The 24099-nt window shown below is 43.9% G+C and overlaps 1 protein-coding gene across 1 annotated transcript in view; it reads right to left on the bottom strand.

The window, feature by feature from the left end:
* LOC115108852 (prolyl 3-hydroxylase 2-like) overlaps positions 1-24099 on the bottom strand; it is a 158663-nt gene that overhangs the window by 27283 nt on the left and 107281 nt on the right. Inside the window, exons 4-9 of the mRNA XM_065009574.1 lie at positions 13881-14012; positions 8354-8481; positions 3021-3110; positions 2581-2621; positions 1985-2076; positions 1235-1362 (exon numbers count right to left, since the gene is read on the bottom strand). Of these exons, the coding sequence (XP_064865646.1) occupies positions 1235-1362; positions 1985-2076; positions 2581-2621; positions 3021-3110; positions 8354-8481; positions 13881-14012 (611 nt within the window). The remainder of the gene's footprint in view (positions 1-1234; positions 1363-1984; positions 2077-2580; positions 2622-3020; positions 3111-8353; positions 8482-13880; positions 14013-24099) is intronic.

Genomic DNA, 24099 nt, shown 5'->3' with positions numbered 1-24099 from the left:
CCCAGTCACTGTAGGAACAACATCCTCTATACACTTCCTGATGAACCCAGTCACTGTAGGAACAACATCCTCTATACACTTCCTGATGAACCCAGTCACTGTAGGAACAACATCCTCTATACAGTTCCTGATGAACCCAGTCACAGTAGGAACAACATCCTCTATACACTTCCTGATGAACCCAGTCACAGTAGGAACAACATCCTCTATACACTTCCTGATGAACCCAGTCACTGTAGGAACAACATCCTCTATACACTTCCTGATGAACCCAGTCACTGTAGGAACAACATCCTCTATACACTTCCTGATGAACCCAGTCACAGTAGGAACAACATCCTCTATACACTTCCTGATGAACCCAGTCACTGTAGGAACAACATCCTCTATACACTTCCTGATGAACCCAGTCACAGTGGGAACAACATCCTCTATACACTTCCTGATGAACCCAGTCACTGTAGGAACAACATCCTCTATACACTTCCTGATGAACCCAGTCACTGTAGGAACAACATCCTCTATACACTTCCTGATGAAACCAGTCACTGTAGGAACAACATCCTCTATACACTTCCTGATGAACCCAGTCACTGTAGGAACAACATCCTCTATACACTTCCTGATGAACCCAGTCACTGTAGGAACAACATCCTCTATACACTTCCTGATGAACCCAGTCACAGTAGGAACAACATCTTCTATACACTTCCTGATGAACCCAGTCACTGTAGGAACAACATCCTCTATACACTTCCTGATGAACCCAGTCACTGTAGGAACAACATCCTCTATACACTTCCTGATGAACCCCGTCACTGTAGGAACAACATCCTCTATACACTTCCTGATGAACCCAGTCACTGTAGGAACAACATCCTCTATACACTTCCTGATGAACCCAGTCACAGTAGGAACAACATCTTCTATACACTTCCTGATGAACCCAGTCACTGTAGGAACAACATCCTCTATACACTTCCTGATGAACCCAGTCACTGTAGGAACAACATCCTCTATACACTTCCTGATGAACCCAGTCACTGTAGGAACAACATCCTCTATACACTTCCTGATGAACCCAGTCACAGTAGGAACAACATCCTCTATACACTTCCTGATGAACCCAGTCACTGTGTACACAGTGTACACGTCGATACTGTTCCCAGTGTAAATATGATCAAATACATCAAATCGACTGCAGTTGATATATGTTTAATATCAATGATCTTACATGGGCCAGGTTTTTGAGCTCGGCGCACTCCTCCACAGACATGACATCATCCAGGAGAACCCTCTGAGTTCCGTTCAGGGCCTGCGAGTTCTGGATCAGCTGCACACTGTCATACACCAGGGATCCTCCTACAGAACACACGCAGAACACACGCAGAACACACGCAGACCAGCACAGAGGATCAGGAAACGTGTTAACCCCTCAATGGCGGTGGTTCCCAAACTGTGGCCCCCCACAAAAAAAGAACCCCGTCCGGCTTTCAACTGACTCTTGCAATAGTACAATACAAAGGTTGCCATTTTGAAACTGGGTAGTGAATAATCAGTTTCTCTTGTCATGTCAGTCATTACAGACCTTAGAGAGCTATTTATAACTTGTCAGACATGTCCAGATCAACTAGCCCATGTCAGCAGAGTTTTTTAGCTCGGTTTTTAAGTCCATAGATTTTGTTGTAATGTTCTAGTCACTCAAATATCACATGAATACGCTGAGAAAATGAGCTTAAAAACAGCAACATGTTCTCTGCACCCCATGTCAAAATGTGTAGAATTGCAGGAAATAAACTTTTAACCTGCTAAATGTTCTCTACGCCAACAAGAGGATGTTCCCCAACACTGGAAAGGGGGCTGGAGTTGACCAAATGGTAATATTTTGAGGCATTACCTTTTTGTCTTATGTCTTTGTCAATTCTAACTGAATAATTCCATTACATTTGAGCAGTTGTGAAGAGAACAGAGTATGTGGTCGTACCTTCTCTGAGCTCCTGTGGCGGGGCCAGGGTGAAGTTCTTCTTCTCTGAGATGGGCACGTACTCCATCCATCCATCAGTACCAGAAGGGATCCTGCAGGGGGAATGGAAGAACAGAGTCAGTACATCAAGTTCATTTAAATAAGGTGGAGACCATCAACACAGCTGAAATACACTGTTCTTTGCCTCTCGTCAAGGTCTTTTACATGGGAGTAACTACGAGACTAGTGTCATCATATAGGCTGCCATACTAGAAGTATGCAGTAGATGTCAGTGCAATCTTATACAAGACATAGTATTCCAGTTCAAAGTACCACATATTGAAGTATTCAGATAGATAGATAGATTCCTTACTTAACCTTTATTTAACTAGGCAAGTCAGTTAAGAACAAATTCTTATTCACAATGACGGCCTGCCATGGCCAAACCCGGACGACGCTGGGCCAATTGTGCGCCACCCTATGCGACGCCCAATCACGGCCTGATGTGATACAGCCTGGTTTTACTAATGGTCGCATATCTTTGTAAGCTATACAATTTTTAAAAAATATTATAACTATTGAACATTTCCAAGGGGATATTTCAGGGCTTTGCTCACCGGTTAGAATCCTCTCTGCCTCCTGTGCTGGTCCAATAATGCTACAAGTAAAACATTGACAGATCAGAAAATGTCCACAACATGGAAATGATGCAGCACACAGCACCAATGGTTATCCATCATGACCACCAGGTGGTGCTGTGTGCTGAGAGAGTAATGGTGTAACTACCAGACACCTGTTACTGTGCTGCACACTATGAATCAAGTGTCTCAGAGTAGGAGTGCTAATCTAGGATCTGGTCCTCCTCCATCCATGCTATCGTATTCATTTTATCATCTAAAAAGCAAAAACTGATCCTAAATCAGCGCTCCTACTCTGAGACGCTTCATACGGCCCAAGCTCTGTCATTAGTCAGGAAAGCCATTCACAAGTTTTACAGACAGCCCAAAGAGTTCCAATAAGAGGCTACGTTGACATTGGTCCTCAGCGTACTACTCACCCCCTCGGTAAGCTCCACGTGCATGTTGTCACTGCCGATCATCAGTAGCTCCAGCTCCTGCTCATGGCGCCGCAGGTACCACTCAGCCTTCTGGAGACACACTGGGCTGTTCATCTCCACAGGTACAATCCATTTTGACTTAGCACATCACCTAGCTACTGAATCTCCCTTGAAGCATAACATTTAGGAAGACCATGTCCCTAACCACTACACATCTGTAGTACTATAGCACTGTACGTACATCCCTACCCTAATACCTCTTCCTTTTCAGCTGCCAAGCATCCTACAGGCCTGACCATCCTCTCCTCTCCTCAGTGATGAACCCAATGGCTGTGCTATATTGCCATCTCAGCATTTCACAGATGAGCTTTTTACTAGTTGGCAGGGCCTTAAAGGAGGACTGCTGTGACCGGAGCGGCTGGAACGCAGCCTGACGCCTCTTAAGCATGGACCTGACCCGATGAAAAAGTCTCGTCTTGGACTTACATTATAGTAGCTGGGAGTAGGAGAAGAGGAGAGGGAGAAAGAATGGGCGAAGATCTGCAATAGACGAAAAGGAGTGACGCTTTGTTATGAAACCCGAGCAGCCAGTAGCGTTTGTGGTTTCCAGAAAAATCCTCTTTTCACCCGTAATGCAAACAGCTCCTAAATTGTTTCTGTGGGCATTGGGACATGATTTCCCCCTACTCCCTGTTGCTGAAAGGTCTATTTGGCAGGGAGGCAGACCACAGCTCTCTACTGCTCTCTACTGAGTAAATGAGGTCCCTGAGTCCCCAGAGAGAGAGAGAGAGAGAGAGAGAAAAAGAGAGAGAGAAATAGAGAGAGCAGGAGAGAGAGAGCAGGAGAGAGGGAGAAAGGGAAGAGAGGGAGAAATCGGTAGAGAGAGAGAGAGAGAGAGCAGAGAGAGAGAGAGAGAGAGAGAGCAGGAGAGAGAGAGAGAGAGAGCAGGAGAAAGAGAGAAAGAGAGAGAGAGCAGGAGAAAGAGAGAAAGAGAGCAGGAGAAAGAGAGAAAGAGAGAGAGAGCAGGAGAAAGAGAGAGAGAGAGCAGGAGAAAGAGAGAGAGCAGGAGAAAGAGAGAGAGCAGGAGAGAGAGAGCAGGAGAGAGAGAGAGAGCAGAGAGAGAGAGAGAGAGAGAGAGAAATAGAGAGAGCAGGAGAGAGAGAGCAGGAGAGAGGGAGAAAGGGAAGAGAGGGAGAGAGGGTGAAATCGGTAGAGAGAGAGAGAGAGAGCAGAGAGAGAGAGAGAGAGAGAGAGAGAGAGCAGAGAGAGAGAGAGCAGGAGAGAGAGAGAGAGCAGGAGAAAGAGAGAAAGAGAGAGAGAGCAGGAGAAAGAGAGAAAGAGAGAGAGAGCAGGAGAAAGAGAGAGAGAGAGAGAGAGCAGGAGAAAGAGAGAGAGAGAGAGAGAGCAGGAGAAAGAGAGAGAGAGAGAGCAGGAGAAAGAGAGAGAGAGCAGGAGAAAGAGAGAGAGAGCAGGAGAAAGAGAGAGAGAGAGCAGGAGAAAGAGAGAGAGAGCAGGAGAAAGAGAGAGAGAGAAGAAGAAAGAGAGAGAGAGAGAGCAGGAGAAAGAGAGAGAGAGCAGGAGAAAGAGAGAGAGAGAGAGCAGGAGAAAGAGAGAGAGAGAGAGCAGGAGAGAGAGAGAGAGAGCAGGAGAGAGAGAGAGAGAGCATTAGAGAGAGAGCAGGAGAGAGAGAGCAGGAGAGAGAGAGCAGGAGAAAGAGAGAGCAGGAGAAAGAGAGAGCAGGAGAGAGAGCAGGAGAAAGAGAGAGAGAGCAGGAGAGAGAGAGAGAGAAGGAGAGAGAGAGCAAGATAGGGAGAAATGGGGGAGAGGGAGCGAGAGAGCAGAGGGAGAGAGTGGGAGGGAGAGAGAGTGAGACGAGTATGAGAGAGAGAAATGAGAGAGTGAGAAAGAGAGACAGCAAGGGAGAGAGAGAGATAGAGAGGGTGAGAGCGAGAGAGAGAGCGCGCGAGGGACAGAGAGAGACAGAGAGAGGTCATGAGCAGATGAGCTCCTGCATTTTTCAGCATGTTCTTAAAAGAATATAAATTTAGAGTTAGATAAACTTGTATTTTTTGGCAGGGTCACATACAGGATGCTACCCTCCACAACATAACCTTCACTTCAAATCAAAACTCCAAACCTACAACCTTTGGACAGAATTACAGAATTACCTGGAAGGCCCAAGCTATAAAGCAAATGCTCTGGCAAACAAACTGAAAACACCATCCAACCTGGAACTGAGTGAGTAATGTTTAGTCTGAAGCAATTTTTTTAACTTTTAAAAGCCAAGAAGAAAAATACATTACAACGATAGATTTGACTTTATAAGGACTGAATGCTAAGTTAGGCTACCAAGCTGCTAGGACAAAGAGATGCATCTTCAACTAGCACTGACGTGTCCAATGACGGGTGTCAAAGCCCTTTAGCCCAACAATGGCAAGAGAATCAAACCGGCTACTCCAACCAAATGCAGAGGCCTTAGAAGCTGCCTCCCGCTGTTCAGAGATAATTCAAATACAGTACCCTGTGTATGTATAAAATACTAAGGCACGAAAAGAGTACAAAATGAAGCTAGAACTAGAACAGTCTGCAGCACCCGGCCTCACCCTACAAGAATCTGTCAAAAGTCAAATGTCTACTGTGTGCTGATGATCTGGTGCTCCTGTCACCAACCAAGGAGGGCCTAAGCAGCACCTAGATGTTCTGCACAGATTCTGTCAGACCTGGGCTCTGACAGTAAATCTCAGTAAGACCAAAATAATGGTGTTCCAAAAAAGGTCCAGTCGCCAGGAACACAAAATACAAATTCCATGTAGACACCGTTGCCCTAGAGCACACAAAAAAACTATACATACCTTGGCCTAAACATCAGTGCCACAGGTAACTTCCACAAAGCTGTGAACGATCTGAGAGACAAGGCAAGAAGGGCCTTCTATGCCATCAAAAGGAACATCAAATTTGACATACCAATTAGGATCTGGCTAAAAATACTTGAATGAGTTACAGAACCCATTGCCCTTTATGGTTGTGAGGTCTGGGGTCCGCTCACCAACCAAGATTTCACAAAATGGAACAAACACCAAATTGAGACTCTGCATGCAGAATTCTGCAAAAATATCCTCTGTGTACAACGTAGAACACCAAATAATGCATGCAGAGCAGAATTAGGCCGATACCCAGTAATTATCAAAATCCAGAAAAGAGCTGTTCAATTCTACAACCACCTAAAAGGAAGCAATTCCCAAACCTTCCATAACAAAGCCATCACCTACAGAGAGATGAACCTGGAGAAGAGTCCCCTAAGCAAGCTGGTCCTGAGGCTCTGTTCACAAACACAAACACACCCCACAGAGCCCCAGGACAGCAACACAATAAGACCCAACCAAATCATGAGAAAACAAAAAGATCATTACTTGACACATTGGAAAGAATTAACAAAAAAACCAAGCAAAGTAGAATGTTATTTGGCCCTAAACAGAGAGTACACAGTGGCAGAATACCTGACCACTGTGACTGACCCAAACTTAAGGAAAGCTTTGACTATGTACAATAGCCTTGCTATTGAGAAAGGCCGCCGTAGGCAGACATGGCTCTCAAGAGAAGACAGGCTATGTGCTCACTGCCCACAAAATGAGGTGAAAACTGAGCTGCACTTCCTAACCTCCTGCCCAATGTATGACCATATTAGAGAGACATATTTCCCTCAGATTACACAGACTCAAAGAATTCGAAAACAACCCCAATTTTGATAAACTTCCATATCTACTGGGTGAAATACCACAGTGTGCCATCACAACAGCAAGATTTGTGACCTGTTGCCACAAGAAAAGGGCAACCAGTGAAGAACAAACACCATTGTAAATACAACCCATATTTATGTTGATTTATTTTCCCTTTTGTACTTTAACTGTATATAGACATAATATGACATTTTAAATGTCTTTATTGTTCTGGAACTTGTGAGTGTAATGTTTAATATAAAAAATGTTATTGTTAATTTTACTTTTGTTTATTATCTACTTCACTTGCTCTGGCAATGTAAACATGTGTTTTCCATGCCAATAAAGCCCCTGAAATTGAATTGGATATGGAATGAAGGTTTGAGGAATACAAACAAAACTAGTAGTGACCAGTCATTAGCCGCACAGTATGTCGGCTGGCTGACACACACACACACACACACACACACACACACACACACACACACACACACACACGTGTTCCATGTAGAATGTATACGGTCCTAAATGGAACCTTGTTCCCTATGTAGACAGCAGTGTTCCATGTAGAATGTATACGGTCCTAAATGGAACCTTGTTCCCTATGTAGACAGCAGTGTTCCATGTAGAATGTATACGGTCCTAAATGGAACCCTGTTCCCTATGTAGACAGCAGTGTTCCATGTAGAATGTATACGGTCCTAAATGGAACCTTGTTCCCTATGTAGACAGCAGTGTTCCATGTAGAATGTATTCGGTCCTAAATGGAACCCTGTTCTCTATGTAGACAGCAGTGTTCCATGTAGAATGCATACGGTCCTAAATGGAACCCTGTTCCCTATGTAGACAGCAGTGTTCCATGTAGAATGTATACGGTCCTAAATGGAACCTTGTTCCCTATGTAGACAGCAGTGTTCCATGTAGAATGTATACGGTCCTAAATGGAACCTTGTTCCCTATGTAGACAGCAGTGTTCCATGTAGAATGTATACGGTCCTAAATGGAACCCTGTTCCCTATGTAGACAGCAGTGTTCCATGTAGAATGTATACGGTCCTAAATGGAACCTTGTTCCCTATGTAGACAGCAGTGTTCCATGTAGAATGTATACGGTCCTAAATGGAACCTTGTTCCCTATGTAGACAGCAGTGTTCCATGTAGAATGTATATGGTCCTAAATGGAACCTTGTTCCCTATGTAGACAGCAGTGTTCCATGTAGAATGCATACGGTCCTAAATGGAACCTTGTTCCCTATGTAGACAGCAGTGTTCCATGTAGAATGTATACGGTCCTAAATGTCTGATCTGAATTACTGCAACATTTACATTCCCAGTAAACACAAATTATGCAAGTTACATAAGCTCATATGGGTCCTGATTAATAGTAGTGCACTATATAGGGAATAGCTCATATGGGTCCTGGTTAATAGTAGTGCACTATATAGGGAATAACTCATATGGGTCCTGGTTAATAGTAGTGCACTATATAGGGAATAGCTCATATGGGTCCTGGTTAATAGTAGTGCACTATATAGGGAATAGCTCATATGGGTCCTGGTTAATAGTAGTGCACTATATAGGGAATAGGGTGCCATTTTGGACGGAGCCAAGGTCTTACCTCCCGGGGTTTGAGGTCGTGACCTATAGCCTCTCTATAGTACTCCACGTTCTCTGTCATAAATTCATCCCCCTCGTGGAACAGCAGGTAGGACTGGGCACACGCCAAGGCCTCCTCCACCTTGTTAACTGGAGAGACAGAGAGAGAAAGAAGACATTATGAAATGGACAGTAGTGTTTTGTTCTGTTGTATTGTTTGGCAACGTTGTGAGGTTCTTGTGTCGATAAAGCTCGTTTGAATTGAAAACGGTATTGAATATTGAAATTGACTGGAGAGACAGTGAGAGAAAGTGCACATTATCAGGTAGATATCGATATTACTGTGTTCTGTTGCTTTGGCGACACTGGCTGGTTCCTACTGTACCAATAAAGCTGAACATTGAAAATGGAATTGAATACTGAAATTGAAAGAAGTGGGTAAGGAGTGAGAGAAAAAGAGAGCGAGATGAACAAAGAGTGCGAGAGAAAAATGATCAACAGAATTAGGTGTGAGGACCAGTCACCACACCTCAGACTCCCTCCCTGAACTGCCCTGTAAGGCAGTGTCCCCAATGGCATTCTGTTCCCTATAGAGTGCACTAATGTATATTGATAGTTTTGCTACTTTACACTTATTCTGCACTGTTGAGGAAGAGAGGTCCCACTCATACAGGTCAGCACAGACAAAGCCACATGTAACAAAGCCCCCTAGGGCATGGATGAGATGTGTGTCTGGAGCTTCTGGAAGTCTAGCAGCTGAACATTCCAGAACCATGAGCACACTGGAGAAAGACGCTAGAGCAGTGACAGGCAGTCAGAGGCTGGGTGAGATTGTGGAAACACAGACACGCACTCCCACACACCCACACTGCTGCTCCAGGCTAGGAGAGAACTGGGACTGGGGAGGATGGCTGGTGGGACTGACTAGGTGTGAGGAGGATGTGCAGTATATCTGCTGTATCTAAAGATCTTAAAGCAAGTAGTGACTTGCTAGTAACACACACTGTACACCCCCCCCCCTCCACACCCACGTGCTTTACTAGCTTGTAAAGCAGCTTGGCTCTGAAACCACTTCTTGGAGGGGCAAAGGCAGCGAGTGTTTCTGTGGTCAGCACGTCTCTTCAGGTTCCCCTGGTTCCCAGGTCTTAAACAGCGAGGGGCTTTCAGGCCATAAAAACGACAATGTCACCGCACGGATTACTGAGGAAACGGCTTCCCGCAGAGCAATGAGAGGCTGCTGAGTGAGGAGACTTGTCTTTTTAACAAGCAATTAGAGACGTTGATGGATGACTGCACATTCTCTCTCTATTTCCATTTTAACCATTTAAAAATGTTTATTGGCATGACATGAACAGTGCAACAATAGACAATAAAAAACTTTTTAGAACATTTAAGACCATTTTTCTTGCTCTTTTTTCTCAATCTGTCTCTCTCTCTTTACCTCTCTCCCCCATGTAAAAGTTAGACATATACTTTTACATGGGGCCTTGTAAAAGAGACCAAGAGACCCCATACGATCTCAAAGGGTGACAAGGCCTTTGCATTTAAACCGGACTGAAAATCTCTCCTTTGCCTCGAAAGTCCAGCCTGCTATAGACTCAGCGTTGACACTCCTCACTGTTAATAGCATAGAGATCCTATTAAATAACTCATTATTTGGTTAACGGCATCTCCCACAGTCTCCAAGTAACATCAACGGTATATATATAACTCATTATATGGTTAACGGCATCTCCCACAGTCTCCAAGTAACATCAACGGTAGAGCCTTGCAGAGCTTCACACGGTATTCACACGGTATTCACACGGTATTCACACGGTATTCACACGGTATTCACACAGTATTCACACAGTATTCACACAGTATTCACACAGATGTGTCCCAAATGGTACCCTGTCCTTTATATAGGGAATAGTGCACTATATACGGAAGACGACACAGTAAGTGCCGCTGTTGGGAATGATTCATTGAGCTCTGTTTTTCCTAGAATCCCACGATCCACTTGTTTTATTAGACATGTGGTGCAGGGGCATTAGACATGATCTGATGAGCTCATCAAGTATTCATCACATCGTCTTTTCCCTCCTTCTCTCCGCTGCTGTACTGTCCTGCCAACCCGTCTCTCTCTCCCTCTAACGTCTGATCCCCAATCAGCCCAGACTACACAGACTGTCCCAAATGGCCCCCTATTCCCTATTTAGGCACCCTATTTCCCTATGGACTCTGGTAAAAAGTAGTGCACTATGCAGTGAATAGGGTGCCATTTAGGATGAAGACAAAGGCTGCCGGCCTATTATAATACATGCCCTTTAGCAGAGGTTTTTATACAGAGAGACTTACAGTCATGCGTGCATATATTTTTAGATACGGACACCAGATGTTGCTGAATGAGTTTGTGTGGTTTCCTACTGAGGTGTGGTCCTGGTCTGTTGGGTGTTGATTGTGTAGGCCTGTACTCACAAAACATCACAGATTAGGAGTTCTGTCCATTCATCCCAATCTAAAAGGCAAAGTTGATCCTAGATCAGCACTCTAACTCTGAGACACTTTATGAATACAGTTCCTAGTCTTTCTCCACAGAGCATTTCCCAGCTCTCTGTGTGAGTCATCAGATGAATACTTATCTCATTTAAGATGGGTGTGGGTGTGTTAGTCAATCAACAAAAGCCTGTACACACGGCAACCCTCCAGGATGAGGGCTGGCCACCCCTGTAGTCTGAACACCACACCCTGTCTGCAAGCAAGGTCAAGCAGGGTAAAGTAGGGTGAAGTAAGGTAATACTCATGCTGGTAGTAGGTGAACTTCAGGTAATCATAATAACCTATATGCCAAATGCCACCATATTCCCTATCTAGTGCATTACTTTAGACCAGGGTCCAAAGGCCCTGGTCAAAAGTAGTGCACTATATAGGGAATAGGGTGCCATTTTGGACGCAAACATAGTCTAGAGTTGCAGTAGGGCAGAGTAAGGTTCAGTAAGGTGCAGTAGGGCAGAGTAAGGTTCAGTAAGGTGCAGTAGGGCAGAGTACGCTTCAGTAAGGTGCAGTAGGGCAGAGTACGCTTCAGTAAGGTAGAGTAAGGTTCAGTAGGGTGCTGTCGAGCAGAGTAAGGTTCAGTAGGGTGCTGTCGAGCAGAGTAAGGTTCAGTAAGGTGCAGTAGGGCAGAGTAAGGTTCAGTAATGTGCAGTAGGGCGAGGAGTAAGATTCAATAAGGTGCAGTAGGGCAGAGTAAGGTTCAGTAAGGTGCAGTAGGGAAGAGTAAGGTTCAGTAAGGTGCAGTAGGGCAGAGTAAGATTCAGTAAGGTTCAGTAAGGTAGAGGAAGGTTCAGTAAGGTGCAGTAGGGCAGAGTAAGATTCAGTAAGGTGCAGTAAGGTAATGTTACTCACTCAGGTAGTAGGCGAACTACAGGTAGTCGTAGTGTAGAAGCAGAGTAAGGTGCAGTAAGGTTCAGTACGGTAACGTTACTCACTCAGGTAGTAGGTGAACTGCAGATAGTCATAGTGTAGAGGCAGTGTAAGGTAATGTTACTCACTCAGGAAGTAGGTGAACTGCAGATAGTCATAGTGTAGAGGCAGTGTAAGGTAATGTTACTCACTCAGGAAGTAGGTGAACTGCAGGTAGTCATAGTGTAGAGGCAGTGTAAGGTAATGTTACTCACTCAGGAAGTAGGTGAACTGCAGATAGTCATAGTGTAGAGGCAGTGTAAGGTAATGTTACTCACTCAGGAAGTAGGTTAACTGCAGGTAGTCATAGTGTAGAGGCAGTGTAAGGTAATGTTACTCACTCAGGAAGTAGGTGAACTGCAGATAGTCATAGTGTAGAGGCAGTGTAAGGTAATGTTACTCACTCAGGAAGTAGGTGAACTGCAGGTAGTCATAGTGTAGAGGCAGTGTAAGGTAATGTTACTCACTCAGGAAGTAGGTGAACTGCAGATAGTCATAGTGTAGAGGCAGTGTAAGGTAATGTTACTCACTCAGGAAGTAGGTTAACTGCAGGTAGTCATAGTGTAGAGGCAGTGTAAGGTAATGTTACTCACTCAGGAAGTAGGTGAACTGCAGATAGTCATAGTGTAGAGGCAGTGTAAGGTAATGTTACTCACTCAGGAAGTAGGTGAACTGCAGGTAGTCATAGTGTAGAGGCCGTGTAAGGTAATGTTACTCACGCTGGTAGTAGGCAAACTGCAGATAGTCATAGTGTAGAGGCAGTGTAAGGTAATGTTACTCACTCAGGAAGTAGGTGAACTGCAGGTAGTCATAGTGTAGAGGCAGTGTAAGGTAATGTTACTCACTCAGGAAGTAGGTGAACTGCAGGTAGTCATAGTGTAGAGGCAGTGTAAGGTAATATTACTCACTCAGGTAGTAGGTGAACTGCAGGTAGTCATAGTGTAGAGGCAGTGTAAGGTAATGTTACTCACGCTGGTAGTAGGCAAACTGCAGGTAGTCATAGTGTAGAGGCAGTGTAAGGTAATATTACTCACGCTGGTAGTAGGTGAACTGCAGGTAGTCATAGTGTAGAGGCAGTGTAAGGTAACGTTACTCACTCAGGAAGTAGGCAAACTGCAGATAGTCATAGTGTAGAGGCAGTGTAAGGTAACGTTACTCACTCAGGAAGTAGGTGAACTGCAGGTAGTCATAGTGTAGAGGCAGTGTAAGGTAATATTACTCACGCTGGTAGTAGGCAAACTGCAGGTAGTCATAGTGTAGAGGCAGTGTAAGGTAACGTTACTCACTCAGGAAGTAGGTGAACTGCAGGTAGTCATAGTGTAGAGGCAGTGTAAGGTAATGTTACTCACGCTGGTAGTAGGCAAACTGCAGGTAGTCATAGTGTAGAGGCAGTGTAAGGTAATGTTACTCACGCTGGTAGTAGGTGAACTGCAGGTAGTCATAGTGTAGAGGCCGTGTAAGGTAATGTTACTTACGCTGGTAGTAGGCAAACTGCAGATAGTCATAGTGTAGAGGCCGTGTAAGGTAATATTACTCACGCTGGTAGTAGGTGAACTGCAGGTAGTCATAGTGTAGAGGCAGTGTAAGGTAATATTACTCACGCTGGTAGTAGGTGAACTGCAGGTAGTCATAGTGTAGAGGCAGTGTAAGGTAACGTTACTCACTCAGGAAGTAGGTGAACTGCAGATAGTCATAGTGTAGAGGCAGTGTAAGGTAACGTTACTCACTCAGGAAGTAGGTGAACTGCAGGTAGTCATAGTGTAGAGGCAGTGTAAGGTAATGTTACTCACTCAGGAAGTAGGTGAACTGCAGATAGTCATAGTGTAGAGGCAGTGTAAGGTAATGTTACTCACTCAGGAAGTAGGTGAACTGCAGGTAGTCATAGTGTAGAGGCAGTGTAAGGTAATGTTACTCACGCTGGTAGTAGGCAAACTGCAGGTAGTCGTAGTGTAGAGGCAGTGTAAGGTAATATTACTCACGCTGGTAGTAGGCAAACTGCAGGTAGTCATAGTGTAGAGGCAGTGTAAGGTAATGTTACTCACGCTGGTAGTAGGTGAACTGCAGGTAGTCATAGTGTAGAGGCAGTGTAAGGTAATGTTACTCACGCTGGTAGTAGGCAAACTGCAGGTAGTCGTAGTGCAGAGGCAGGTAGTTCTCCATGGGAGACAGACGACCGGGCCGAGTGGACAGGTCTCTAACACACTCGTGTTCACAGTGCAGCACCTGGGTGAAGTGGTCTGAAACACACACAGGACAGTGGAGAGGATACAGGTCAATTAATTCATTACTCATGTAAAGCACAGAAAAAGCATTGAGTTGTATAATAATGACGATGAACCACTAACAATATTTGGCTACGCTAACGTTGGTATTTCATACGGTGTTTTTCATTCCACTGGTTATTATACATTCTTGATTGTTATCACCAGCCAACTCCATCAGCCAACTCCTACTTTGGTCGCCTTTCCTTCCAGTTCTCTGCTGCCAAAGACTGGAACGAATTGCAAAAATCACTGAAGCTGGAGTCTTATATCTCCCTCACTAACTTTAAGCATCAGCTGTCAGAGCAGCTTACCGATCATTGCACCTGTACACAGCCCATCTGTAAACAGCCCACCCAACTACCTCATCCCCATATTGTTATTTATTTTTTGCTCCTTTGCACCCCAGTATCTCTACTTGCACATTCATCTTCTGCACATCTATCACTCCAGTGTTTAATTGCAAAATTGTAATTATTTTGCCCCTATGGCCAATTTATTACCTTACCTCCCTAATCTTACTACATTTGCACACACTGTATATAGACTGTGTGTAACTCTGTTGTTAGTGTCGCACTGCTTTGCTTTATCTTGGCCAGGTCGCAGTTGTAAATGAGAACTAACTGGTCACTGAGACGCTGAGGTGTATTACAGTTAGCCTGGTCACTGAGGTGTATTACAGTTAGCCTGGTCACTGAGACGCTGAGGTGTATTACAGTTAGCCTGGTCACTGAGACGCTGAGGTGTACTACAGTTAGCCTGGTCACTGAGACGCTGAGGTGTACTACAGTTAGCCTGGTCACTGAGACGCTGAGGTGTACTACAGTTAGCCTGGTCACTGAGATGCTGAGGTGTACTACGGTTAGCCTGGTCACTGAGACGCTGAGGTGTATTACAGTTAGCCTGGTCACTGAGGTGTATTACAGTTAGCCTGGTCACTGAGACACTGAGGTGTATTACAGTTCACCTGGTTACTGAGACACTGAGGTGTATTACAGTTCGCCTGGTTACTGAGGTGTATTACAGTTAGCCTGGTCACTGAGGTGTATTACAGTTCGCCTGGTCACTGAGGTGTATTACAGTTCACCTGGTCACTGAGGTGTATTACAGTTCGCCTGGTCACTGAGGTGTATCACAGTTCGCCTGGTCACTGAGACGCTGAGGTGTATTACAGTTAGCCTGGTCACTGAGGTGTATTACAGTTAGCCTGGTCACTGAGACACTGAGGTGTATTACAGTTAGCCTGGTCACTGAGACACTGAGGTGTATTACAGTTCGCCTGGTCACTGAGGTGTATTACAGTTCGCCTGGTCACTGAGGTGTATTACAGTTCGCCTGGTCTCTGAGGTGTATTAAAGTTAGCCTGGTCACTGAGGTGTATTACAGTTAGCCTGGTCACTGAGGTGTATTACAGTTAGCCTGGTCACTGAGGTGTATTACAGTTAGCCTGGTCACTGAGGTGTATTACAGTTCGCCTGGTTACTGAGACACTGAGGTGTATTACAGTTAGCCTGGTTACTGAGACACTGAGGTGTATTACAGTTCGCCTGGTCACTGAGGTGTATTACAGTTCGCCTGGTCACTGAGGTGTATTACAGTTCGCCTGGTCACTGAGGTGTATTACAGTTCGCCTGGTCACTGAGGTGTATTACAGTTCGCCTGGTCATTGAGGTGTATTACAGTTCGCCTGGTCACTGAGACGCTGAGGTGTATTACAGTTCGCCTGGTCACTGAGGTGTATTACAGTTCGCCTGGTCACTGAGGTGTATTACAGTTAGCCTGGTCACTGAGGTGTATTACAGTTCGCCTGGTCACTGAGGTGTATTACAGTTCGCCTGGTCACTGAGGTGTATTACAGTTCGCCTGGTCACTGAGGTGTATTACAGTTCGCCTGGTCACTGAGACGCTGAGGTGTATTACAGTTAGCCTGCTCACTGAGGTGTATTACAGTTAGCCTGCTCACTGAGGTGTATTACAGTTAGCCTGGTCACTGAGACACTAAGGTGTATTACAGTTAGCCTGGTCACTGAGACACTAAGGTGTATTACAGTTAGCCTGGTCACTGAGACGCTGAGGTGTATTACAGTTAGCCTGGTCACTGAGACGCTGAGGTATATTACAGTTGGCCTGGTCACTGAGACACTTGAGGTGTACTACAGTTAGCCTGGTCACTGAGGTGTACTACAGTTAGCCTGGTCACGGAGACGCTGAGGTGTATTACAGTTAGCCTGGTCACGGAGACGCTGAGGTGTACTACAGTTAGCCTGGTCACTGAGAAGCTGAGGTGTATAACAGTTAGCCTGGTCACTGAGGTGTACTACAGTTAGCCTGGTCACTGAGACGCTGAGGTGTATTTACAGTTAGCCTGGTCACGGAGACGCTGGGATGTACTACAGTTAGCCTGGTCACGGAGACGCTGAGGTGTATTTACAGTTAGCATGGTCACTGAGGTGTATTACAGTTAGCCTGGTCACTGAGACGCTGAGGTGTATTCCAGTTACCTGGTCACCGAGGTGTACTACAGTTAGCCTGGTCACTGAGGTATATTACAGTTAGCCTGGTCACGGAGACGCTGAGGTGTATTACAGTTAGCCTGGTCACTGAGGTATACTACAGTTAGCCTGGTCACTGAGGTATACTACAGTTAGCCTGGTCACTGCGACGCTGAGGTGTATTACAGTTAGCCTGGTCACTGAGGTGTACTACAGTTAGCCTGGTCACTGAGATGCTGAGGTGTACTACAGTTAGCCTGGTCACTGAGGTGTATTACAGTTAGCCTGGTCACTGAGATGCTGAGGTATATTACAGTTAGCCTGGTCACTGAGATGCTGAGGTGTATTACAGTTAGCCTGGTCACTGAGACACTGAGATGACATCGAATTGATCTCCCCCGGAGGTGTGTGTGTGTCTGTCTGTGTGCATGTGCGTATGTATACTGAGTGTACAAAACATTAGGAACACCGTACTAATGTTGAGTTACAACGCTTTTTGCTGTCAGAACAGCCTAAATTCGTCAAGGTCATTGACTCTACAAGGTGTTGAAAGCGTTCCACAGGGATGCTAGCCCATGTTGACTCCAATGAGTCTCACAGTTGTGTCAAGTTGGCTGGTGGACCATTCTTGACCAGCTGAAGCCGGTGCACCTGACACCTACTACCATACCCTATTCAAACCCACTTAAATCTTTTGTCTTGTCCATTCACCCTCTGAATGGCACACATACACAAATGTCTCAAGGCTTAAAAATCCTTCTTTAACCTTTCTCCTCCCCTTCATCTACACTGATTGAAGTGGATTTGACAAGTGACATCAATAAAGGATCATATCTTTCACCTGGATTCACCCGGTCAGTCTATGTCATGGAAAGAGCAGGTGTTCTTAATGTTTTGTAAACTCAGTGTATGTATAAAATATCATCATCCTTTCTCTGTGACAAACAGAAAAGAAAGATGACAGAGGTGGGATTCAGGTTACCAATGACATGCTCCTGTGAGTCAAGCTCTGTGAAGTCAGAGGTCAGGGAAGTCCAGACAACCTGATACTCCTATAGCTCTGGAATTTGAGAGAGAAACACAACAATAAACTCTTCCCTCGCGGATAGTCTCTTCCCTCGCGGATAGTCTCTTCCCTCGCGGATAGTCTCTTCCCTCGCGGATAGTCTCTTCCCTCACTGATAGTCTGTGTATTGGTTCATTTGATGTCCAGCCCATGTTTGTATTTGTTGCCCTCACACATTGGAGAAAAAAGCCTGATGTTATCAATGAATCATATTTCAATTCTTTTTGATTTCATGATGCTGTGGTGTAACGTTACTGTATTGTTCACTGATGTCAGGCTGGAGGGGCTGGAGGCAGGAGTTCAGTCAGTGGAGAGAACAGGAGCCAATTGGATAGTGGTGGTGATGGTGATAGTGATGGTAGTGGTGGTGGTGATAGTGAGGCTGATGGTGATAGTAGTGGTGATAGTAGTGGTGATAGTGATAGTAGTGGCAATAGTGATGATAGTGATGGTAGAGTGGTGATAGTGAGGGTGATAGTAGTGGCGATAGTGATAGTAGTGGCGGTAGTGGCGATAGTAGTGGTGATAGTGATAGTAGTGGCAATAGTGATGATAGTGATGGTAGAGTGGTGATAGTGAGGGTGATAGTAGTGGCGATAGTGATAGTAGTGGTGGTAGTGATAGTAGTGGCGGTAGTGATAGTAGTGGTGGTAGTGATAGTAGTGGCGGTAGTGATGGTAGTGGCGGTAGTGATAGTAGTGGCGGTAGTGATAGTAGTGGCGATAGTGATAGTAGTGGCGGTAGTGATAGTAGTGGTGATAGTGATAGTAGTGGAGGTAGTGATAGTAGTGGCGGTAGTGATAGTAGTGGAGGTAGTGATGGTAGTGGCGATAGTGGCGATAGTGATGGTAGAGTGGTGATAGTGAGGGTTATAGTAGTGGCGATAGTGATAGTAGTGGTGGTAGTGATAGTAGTGGCGATAGTGATAGTAGTGGCGATAGTGATAGTAGTGGCGGTAGTGATAGTAGTGGCGGTAGTGATAGTAGTGGCGGTAGTGATGGTAGAGTGGCGGTAGTGATGGTAGAGTGGTGATAGTGAGGGTTATAGTAGTGGCGATAGTGATAGTAGTGGCGGTAGTGATAGTAGTGGCGATAGTGATAGTAGTGGCGGTAGTGATAGTAGTGGCGGTAGTGATAGTAGTGGCGGGTAGTGATAGTAGTGGCGGTAGTGATAGTAGTGGCGGCAGTGATAGTAGTGGCGGTAGTGATAGTAGTGGCGGTAGTGAAAGTAGTGGCGGTAGTGATAGTAGTGGCGGCAGTGATAGTAGTGGCGATAGTGATGGTAGAGTGGTGATAGTGAGGGTTATAGTAGTGGCGATAGTGATAGTAGTGGCGATAGTGATAGTAGTGGCGATAGTGATAGTAGTGGCGGTAGTGATAGTAGTGGTGGTAGTGGCGATAGTGGTGGTAGTGATAGTAGTGGTAGTAGTGGCGGTAGTGGTGATAGTTATAGTAGTGGCGATAGTGATGGTAGAGTGGTGATAGTGATAGTAGTGGCGATAGTGATAGTAGTGGCGGTAGTGATAGTAGTGGAGGTAGTGATAGTAGTGGCGACAGTGATAGTAGTGGCGGTAGTGATAGTAGTGGAGGTAGTGGCGATAGTGATAGTAGTGGTGGTAGTGGCGATAGTGATGGTAGTGGTGATAGTGAGGGTGATAGTGGTGGTGATAGTGGTAGTAGTGGTGATAGTGATGATAGGGGTGGCGATAGCGAGGTTGATAGTGATAGTAGTGGTGGTAGGGATGGTAGTAGTGGTGATAGTGAGGGCGATAGTGATAGTATTGGTGATAGTGATAGTAGTGGTGATAGTGCTCGTGATAGTAGTCACGGTAGTGGTGATAGTAATGGTAGTGAGGGTTATAGTGATGGTAGTGGTGATAATGAGGGCGATAGTGATAGCAGTGGTGATAGTGATAGTAGTCGTGGTAGTGATGATAGTGATAGTAGTGGTGATAGTCATGGTAGTGGTGATAATGATGATAGTGGTTGTGATTATGATGATAGTATTGTATTATAAAGCCAAGATCAATGATATAAAGAATGATGGATTTTATTTTATTTTAAGTACTGTAAATTAATTTATGAGCAGATTAACTCCTTTCATTGAATCAGATGGTTTATTCATCACAAAAACATTTGATGTTGGCAATTATTTTAATAATTACTTTATTGGCAAAGTGTTACGTCCGTCGTCGGAATGAGACCAAAGCTCAGTGTGGAAAGTGTACAGCTTTCTTTATTTTTTAGATGAACACCAACAAAAGAATACACAAACGTAACGTTCTGCAGGCTACCTAGTAACTGTGCAAAAACAAGATCCCACAAACTCAGGTGGAAAACAGGCTGCCTAAGTATGATTCCCAATCAGAGATAACGATAGATTGGGAACCATACCCAGCCAACAAAGAAATAGAAAACTAGAATGCCCACCCAAATCACACCCTGACCTAACCAAATAGAGAAATAAACAGGCTCTCTAAGGTCAGGGCATTACACAAAGTGGGTACATTTATGCACAAATTGCCAACAACGAACAGTGAGCCATCGTACTCATGCATAAAAAAACGAATAATGAAAGAAAAGCATTAGTTTGAATTTTGTAAAGTTATTGTGGGAGAGGAGGTAAAATGATTGTGATCGATCAATAATGACAAACCTCCTGGCATTGACAACGTAGATGGAAAGCTACTGAGGATGGAAGCTGACTCTATAGCCACTCCTATCTGTCATACCTTTAATCTAAGCCTAGAGGAAAGTCTTTGTCCTCAGGCCTGGAGGGAAGCAAAAGTAATTCTGCTACCCAAGAGTAGTAAAGTGGCCTTTACTGGTTCTAACAGCAGACATATCAGCTTGCTGCCTATCTGCTTAGCAAACTGTTGGAAAAAATTGTATTTGACCAAATATAATGCTATTTCTCTGTAAACAAATTTGCAACAGACATTCAGCATGCTTATAGAGAAGGGCACTCAACACTGACACAAATGACTGATGATTGGTTGAAAGAAATTAAGAAGAAGAAGATTGTGGGAGCTGTACTGTTAGATTTCAGTGCAGCCTTTGATATTATTGACCATAACTGGTAACTGAGAAAACCTGTGTTATGGCTTTTCAACCTCTGTCATATCGTGGATTCAGAGCTATCTATCAAATAGAACTGAAAGGGTTTTCTTTAATGGAAGCTTCTCAAATGTCAAACATGTAAAGTGTGCTGTACCACAGGGCAGCTCTCTAGGCCCTCTTATTTATTTTTTTCCAATGATGTGCCACTGGCATTAAACAAAGCCTGTGTGTCCATGAGCAACCACAGCTAATGCAGTCATTTTGGAATGGGTAGCCAGTAATAAACTGGTCCTGAACATCTCTAAAACTAAGAGCATGGTACAAATCATTCACCAAGTTCTAGACCTCAGCTGAATCTTGGTGTTACCTTAGTTTGGAAATTGTCATGGTCAAAACATATAGATTCAATAGTTGTAAAGATGGGGAGCGGTCTGGCCGTAACAAAGAGATGCTCTGCTTTTTTGACACCACAGAAAGCAAGTCCTGCAGGCTCTAGTCTTATCTTATCTTGATTATTGTCCAGTCATATGGTCAAGTCCTGCCAAGAAAGACTTAGTTAAGCTGCAGCTGGCCCAGAACAGAAGGGCATGGCTGGCTCTTTATTGTAATTATAAGGCTAATATTAATACTATGCATGCCAGTCTCTCTTGGCTAAGAGTTGAGGAAAGATTGACTGCACCACTTCTTGTTTTTCTAAGAAACATGAATGTGTTGAAAATTCCAATTTGTTTGCATAGTCAACTTACAACGCACAACGCCTCTCCCCCATGTGACCTACTTGTTGTGTGTATGTACTGACATGTATGTGCAACTGATAGATACACACACTACATGTTAATGTTTTTAAATGTATGTAAATTGTAAAGTATTTTGTGAGTAAATGTGTCGATAGGAACTGGTTCAGAGCAGAGGGGAATCCTACGAAGCAGGTTTAAAGGAGTTTAGTCAACTCTGAGTTCAACTTGGGATAACAGCGGGCAGGCTAACTCATGACTAACTCCACTTATCCTGAATGAAATGACTAAGCTGCGAGTTGAGGACCAATGAAATCAGATTCCTTCCCGTGTCATCATCCACTTCGAGGGAGACAACTGACAAAACAATTTATTTGTAAAATGGGCTTTTCTGTGTAAAAAAATTGTCATGTTAAAATATATCACAGATTGCATTTTAAACTTCACACAAAAGTAACACATTTGATAGAATAAAATTACCAAAAAAAATATTAATCGGAGTGAGAAAAAAAGGTGCTCATGCATTGATAAGCACACCAACGATAAATAATAAAATAAAGACAGCACTTTAAAACCCTATTTCACACCAATGATAAATAATAAAGACAACACTTCTAAAACCCTATTTCACACCAACGATAAATAATAAAATAAAGACAGCACTTTAAAACCCTATTTCACACCAATGATAAATAATAAAGACAACACTTCTAAAAACCTATTTCACACCAATGATAAATAATAAAGACAACACTTTAAAAACCTATTTCACACCAATGATAAATAATAAAGACAACACTTTAAAAACCTATTTCACACCATAGTCTGCTGAATTTGCAAGATAACTTTTCTACCATTTTGGCACCAATGGAAAATGTGCCACTGACTCGCACATGGATTGATGTTTCAGCATCGTCTCAATGAAGAGTTCTGTCTTGCACATGGATTGATGTTTCAGCATCGTCTCAATGAAGAGTTCTGTCTTGCACATGGATTGATGTTTCAGCTAAATTAAGAGTTCTGTCTTGCACATGGATTGATGTTTCAGCTAAATTAAGAGTTCTGGCTTGCACATGGATTGATGTTTCAGCTAAATGAAGAGTTATGTCTCGCACATGGATTGATGTTTCAGCTAAATGAAGAGTTATGATCCGCAAATGGATTGATGTTTCAGCATCGTCTCAATGAAGAGTTCTGGCTCGCACATGGATTGATGTTTCAGCTAAATGAAGAGTTCTGGCTCGCACATGGATTGATGTTTCAGCTAAATGAAGAGTTATGTCTCGCACATGGATTGATGTTTCAGCATCGTCTCAATGAAGAGTTATGTCTCGCACATGGATTGATGTTTCAGCATCGTCTCAATGAAGAGTTCTGGCTCGCACATGGATTGATGTTTCAGCTAAATGAAGAGTTATGTCTCGCACATGGATTGATGTTTCAGCTAAATGAAGAGTTATGTCTCGCACATGGATTGATGTTTCAGCTAAATGAAGAGTTCTGGCTCGCACATGGATTGATGTTTCAGCTAAATGAAGAGTTTGGCATTCGATTAGCCATGTGCGTCATGCATGCACAGTTACAAGTATGCTAGAGTTCGCAGCAGGAGGACGAACAATATCCACCATCCTAGTACGGATGAAGCCTTGACTGGAATGGGAATATTTCTGTTGTGGCCCCAGACAAACACACCTGACTCTACTTGTCAACTAATCATCAAGCCCTTGACAAACTGAATCAGCTGTTTTGTGCTGTTGGGGTTACTGGAGGACCGTAGTTGGGATACACTGGTCTAAGATAGTTAAGGAGCACGTCATACAGATCCTATGAGGCTATGCATGTGCGGTCGTACATACACATACACACACGGCTAACACAGTATCCCACCACAAACACACACCATTCACTAAGGAGGAATGCGTGAAGTACACATTACACTCTGTCTGTGTTGTTTAAAACAATCAATATGTTACCTTGAAACACTCTGGACTAGCAATGAGTTTTTCCTGCACTCATCTTCACCCTTCTAGAGTTCCTTTCAACATGTTCAGTGGTCTGTTGGATCACTTAGCCAAAGAGTAACTCATGGCTATAACAATGTTTTGAAACGTCAATACCAGGATATTACACAGGAAAGGCCAAGAACGACAATATGTTTGAGGAGTTTGAGGAGTCATTGGTGTATCAAGTCTTGCATGTCATTTCCTTTGCGCAGCCAACAGAGATGAAGGGAGGTACATTCAAAATGAGCTCTGCCATAAAGCAGTCCAGGTGGAAAAATCATTTATCTAAAAAAAAGGATCCTCGAGGAGGTAATTTACAGTAAGTAGATCTCCTTGAAAATGAATGGCACAACCACATGAGATATGGCGTAGGGATAACTGCTGTTAAATAGAGTTTACTAGTACTCCCTTCAAAATGAAATAGCAGTCCATTTATTTGAACATTCATGTTGTTTTGACCTCATAACATGAAAAAATTTAACAATTTCCAAAGCAAGGGAGTAATTCTTGTCAAATCAATCAAGATTCTGTTTGCAAGAATGTTTCAGCTAATTCTTCTTAATCTGAGCAAATGTTGACCCAACCATGGCAGCCATCTCAAACTTCACCTCATTCAAATATGTTGCAATCTGACTAATCTTCAACACAAAAAGTGTGGCATCAAAAACAAATCAGTACATCATTTCTAGTGTTGGGAGAAAAGTCATGA

The sequence above is a fragment of the Oncorhynchus nerka genome, linkage group LG25 (assembly GCF_034236695.1).
Source record: "Oncorhynchus nerka isolate Pitt River linkage group LG25, Oner_Uvic_2.0, whole genome shotgun sequence".
Lineage (NCBI taxonomy): Eukaryota > Metazoa > Chordata > Actinopteri > Salmoniformes > Salmonidae > Oncorhynchus > Oncorhynchus nerka.
The sequence above is the reverse complement of the archived record's forward strand: the minus strand, read 5'-3'. Positions and strand labels throughout refer to the sequence as shown.